At 41.6% G+C, this 4,855-nt stretch overlaps 1 protein-coding gene across 1 annotated transcript; it reads right to left on the bottom strand.

Moving 5' to 3' along the window:
* Positions 1–1,915: 1,915 nt before the first annotated feature.
* On the bottom strand, positions 1,916–3,952 carry LOC134132754 (uncharacterized). Its single transcript, XM_062564667.1, has 5 exons — positions 3,885–3,952; positions 3,342–3,752; positions 2,547–2,690; positions 2,339–2,382; positions 1,916–2,260 (listed from the first exon to the last, which is right to left on the bottom strand). The coding sequence occupies exons 1-5, from the start codon at positions 3,919–3,921 to the stop codon at positions 2,114–2,116; spliced, it is 783 nt and encodes a 260-aa protein (XP_062420651.1). The 5' UTR covers positions 3,922–3,952; the 3' UTR covers positions 1,916–2,113.
* Between the last annotated feature and the right edge of the window lie 903 nt (positions 3,953–4,855).

Below are 4,855 nucleotides of genomic sequence, written 5' to 3' on the forward strand. Positions count from 1 at the left end.
TTCCTAATGTAGCTTAGAGGGCTGCAGAGCTCCGGCCTGCGTGGCGTTGGACATGAATAAATGAATCTAATTGACAAACAGGCCTTCTGCAGGCCGGAATGAACTCAATCCCACCGACCCCTTCAGGAGTCACTGGTCCGCAGCTTCAGTCTGTGGAGCTCTGTGGCTGTTTGTCACTGTGGGTTTACTGTTATTAACTACTCAACAACAACAAGAACAACAGAGATGCTTTATGTCTGGATGTTAATGTGCACATCTGAACGACTTTTAACTAAATAGCAATGCAGCATGAAAACATTGCAAATCAATTTTAAATCAAGATGGCACATGATGTCGTTCTGTTTGTTCAGGACAGCTCGGGGTCAGACCTCCTCCAGGCGTGTTTTTAGGTTTGTGACTAAACGGCCCCACTAGAGGTCAGGAGAACTTCACCTGCAGCTGCTGCTGCAAACCACGATCACACCGTCAGCCTTTCCCAGCACTTAATGCTGTTTTAACTGGTTTTTCTCCCAAAAACACCAAAAACTGTTGTCAACTGTCACGCGGTGGTACGTATCTGGCGTAAAGGATCCACACGCAGAGGGAAGTCACAGAAATGAGGGTTTTAATTATCAACTGAAACAACGAGCCGAGCTCGATGGCAAAACATAGAACGAAAATGTATCCTCTAAGGGACCAGCTAAGCAAAAGGCAAAACACAAGGTAATCCTCCGGGCGGGGAAGTCTCCTCCATGAAGAGGGAAGCTCGACAGGAGCCCACGGGATGCAGCTTCCGCGGCGCGACGCTGGAGACCGGGCGGGCAGGACTAGGCGGTACGTAAGAGACAGCGGGGTCTTGAGGCTGCTGGACAAGGCAAGAACTCGACTTACAATAACAATCCGACAAGACACAAAGGGAACACATGCAAGATATAGACAGGGTGATTAGACATGACGAGAAACAGGTGTAACAGCAAACGGGGCGGGCACTGATTGAAATGAGCGGCAGGTGGATGGGAAGACTACGTGAGAAGTGGGTGTGTGCGCTAAGGTGAGACTAATGGGTAAATGAGTGTGTCAGTGAATGTATATGGCAGAGGGGAAGAGAGAGGGAGAGACCCGGATCCTGACAGTCAACAAATACTCCAACATTCGAGTCATGCATTCAACTAATTTAAAGCAGTGTTTGAGATACAACGTGAGAGAAGGAACCCTATCTGAGACCAGGGTCTTTTTTCCATCTCCGTTGTTTTGCGTGTGCTCTGCAGTCCTGTGAGGGACTCTGTGTCACTGTGACTTTCCTGTGGGCCCAACTGAGCAGAAGGTGTCAAATGGTTGTGGTTTGCTTTGCTGTCACCTCTGTGTTGTCTTTTTTAACTTCCTGGAAACTGTGTGGCTGAGACATCGTGAAAACAGCAGCCATCTTGGCTCTTTATGATGTGTAACAGAATGAGGCTCCATCATGACGTTCTCTTGAGGTCACAAACTCTAAACGGTCTGGGTGGATTCTGTCTTGTGATGTGAACATGAAACTGCCTGAAAACAGCAATCATGTCTTGTTACAGATAAGCAGGCGTCATAAGGAAATGTTACAGGTCGATTTCAACCAAAAAGGGGAATCTGAAACTGAATTTGAATCACAATAACAAACAAGTTTTCTTTCTGGTTTTAAAAACATTTTATTAATTATAAATGGTCTGCGGAAATTAAGCAAAAATCAAAAGTATTATCGGCATAACATCTAGAAGCCATTAATAAAGATCAAGTGACAGAATGCTCTATTTGCCTTAAAGGACATGATAAGATTCATCATTACTCATCATTACACAATGGAATATATTGTTTGTGATAAAAGAAGTGGACGCTTCTCCCCCTGTGAATTCACTCATTGGTTGGAACAACTCCCAGACTGGATGAAAAAGGGATCTGATGAGTACAGAGTTCTCCTCAGAGCAGGTACTGAAGTAGGGGAAAAAGTAATATAAAAAAGCTTGGAAATGTATTTGCAGTCCATCAATCACAGTCCATCAAGCCCCAACCTAAAGCACACTTCTCTCTATGATCTATTTGACTCTAAATGATCAGATTGTTAGATGTCAAATAGTTGGGATTGTTATTTCCCTTTTTTTAGACTCTACAATGTAGAGTCTGGATGTAGAGTATACATCCTCGAAGTATTGATGGCAGAATAGGTGCTGGAGTCAGAACTCTGGATCTTCTTCTTCTGTGGTCTCTGTGATGTCTGTTGGATTTCCAGTGCAGCATAGCACACATCTTCATCCTGAAATTTGACATTTGTCCTTTAGGATCGTGAACTGATTTATTGCCATGAATCAGTACTTTCTTCTGTTACACCTACCCCATGCTGTCTTCTTTGAGGTGTTTGCTGATCAGGTTGTGGAGCTGCAGAAATCAATACAACATCAGTACAGACAGAACGGTGCATCAACACTCCAACACGGATCAAAAGGAGAGACTTCAGGTTTCTTTGTGATAACAATTCATTCAGTAGATTACCAATGACATTTCTTACATTTAGCTCTTAAGGAGCAGTATACAGTAGTTACCTTTTTTCTGACAGAGATGATAAACTAGAAGAGAGGAGAGCAGAGAGGAGAGAACAGCAATAGCTGGACACAAGGAGAACAGCACCATCCAACACACAACACAGAGGCACTGAGTCTGGGGCGGAGGCTCGCTGGGGTCTGGACCTAAAAAAGAGTTGTGTCAAAAAGATTCATTAAACTGTGACCTCACCATAATGATGAAACTATGTAATGTATGGAAACATTTTGGCACAATAAATAGTCATGACGATGATTTAGCTTTGTTCAGATTAATAAACAAAAGCTATTTACACGGGCGTAAATATTCTTTTATTAATTAAATATATAAATATTCAGATTCCTGAACAAAACTTGCAACACTTATTTCAATTATGTGCACTTAAATGTAATAATTGTAACCCCTGTAACCTAAAGCAGTGTTTCTCAACTGGTGGGTCGCGACCCACTAGTGGGTCGCGACCCACCAGACCCACCAGACCCACCAGACCCACCAGACCCGTTTGTAGTGGGTCGCGGGCCTTTGCATGGGAAAATTAAAAATGTCTGTGTATAATGTATGTTTTCCGTCAGCGCGGCAATTAGAACGCGGAATAGATTGTGGAATATAAATACTTCTCTAAACGATTAAACTGTTTGATTTCAAATTGGCCCTTGTTGATACCCATAATGTTTCTGTAAGATGTCATAATAGTTCACATTAAGTACACAAGGTACATTTTCCTACTTGTTGATAATTGTTTAGTCAAATCATACAACATAGATCTCACAAGAACAAAATCAGAGCAGCATACTTACTGATCGAGATCCTTGTTGTGACGTTGCCGTTTCTGTAAATAGTTCCAGGTCCAATTAATTTGTTTACCTCCACACTTCTCTGTCCAGTTCCACAGTAGTAGAGTCCCTCATCGGAATCAGTGATGTTCATGATCAGCAGGTCATAGGAATCAGAAGAAGAGTTTCTCACAATTTCGAAACGAGGAGGAAACTTTAGAGGATCTTTGGTGGCCTGGCCCTGATTCTGTAGTCCTCCGTATAAACTAACGTCTATTTTAATGACAAGGGAAGGGTGGTTCTCAACAGAGCAGTTCCTGTACCACACTATGTGTACTCCAGTTGATAATTTACAATCACAGTAGAGAGTGATGTTGTCTCCTCGTCTGACTGACACTGATCCAGAGATCCATTCATGACTGCAGGATGCAACTCCTGGAAAACAGAGAAAATGGTAAAAGCAGCTGAAAATGTGCTCCGTGTTGGATGGTTTCACGTTACAGCAGGGGCAGATTTCTGCTCAACACAACAACAATGAGAGCGTCATACAAGACAAATAAGACTCACCTAAGAGAGCCACTAGAAAAGTGTGCAGCCCGTCCATGAGTGATGATGATCGTTAGTTAAAAGACAGCGAGACAGATTTCACCCAAAGACGTCATGCCCCCAAAGACAAAGGAAGTGTTCAATATGATTGGCCAGTCAAGTGGAAAATTCTCTTCTGTGGGTTTTTTCGATTGGTTAAAAGATGTTTGTGGTATTCTGCGCTTTTATGCTTCCCGTACATGATTAGTTGATAACGAAGACAAGATATGCCCTACTGAGGGGTTGACATTACACTGCCTTGTATTTCAAGCACTGTTGCCTTTGTACAGTAGTACTTACATTATGCTGAGGGGTTTTATAGACATGAAGGACCAGAAGTGTACACTCCTCAGAATTAGGACTGTGGGATACAGTGAGCTTCATTTACAGTTCCAACAAGTCTTCATGTTGGTATAATAACCAACCAATAATAACAATAAAGCTTATTATAATATTTTTATATATTGTTTTATTTATTCATGCGTCTTTATGTCTTTAACCATCTGCTGGAGGCAGGATCTTGGTCAAAATCAACAGTTTGCAGAGTAAAACAGACTTTGGTTTATAGGTCGTGTTTAGTCTTTAATTCATCAAACAGCGATGCAGCGGACTGTTTTTGCATATAGCACATGGGGTACACCTAAACATAAATAATGAATACATTTTACTCATTTACTTTAAAAAACTGAATAGGAATACACAATTGGTTTACAATAAGAACAGAGTTGATAAAGTATGAAGCTTTACTTTCATTTGGGCCACTCTGCTTTGTGATCGCTAAACCAAAACACATTGCCTGTTCACACCAAGCAGAGATGAAAAAATAATTTGGCATAAAAAGTCCAGTAGTTCTTATGCATTGTGTGTTTGTGTCGTCAAGGGTTTTATTGACTAAATTGCAAATTATCCACATTATTGCCTCATTCAGAAGATCTACTATTGAAAGACTTTCA

The sequence above is a fragment of the Pungitius pungitius genome, chromosome 9 (assembly GCF_949316345.1).
Source record: "Pungitius pungitius chromosome 9, fPunPun2.1, whole genome shotgun sequence".
Lineage (NCBI taxonomy): Eukaryota > Metazoa > Chordata > Actinopteri > Perciformes > Gasterosteidae > Pungitius > Pungitius pungitius.

Bases quoted from the DNA above. Each gene is read 5' to 3' on its own strand.
- LOC134132754 (XM_062564667.1), bottom strand. From the start codon at position 3,921: ATGGACGGGCTGCACACTTTTCTAGTGGCTCTCTTAG. The intron at 3,753-3,884 runs GTGAGTCTTATT...TCTGTTTTCCAG, and splicing joins TTTTCTAGTGGCTCTCTTAG to GAGTTGCATCCTGCAGTCAT. The intron at 2,383-2,546 runs GTAACTACTGTA...TGATTTCTGCAG, and splicing joins TCATCTCTGTCAGAAAAAAG to CTCCACAACCTGATCAGCAA.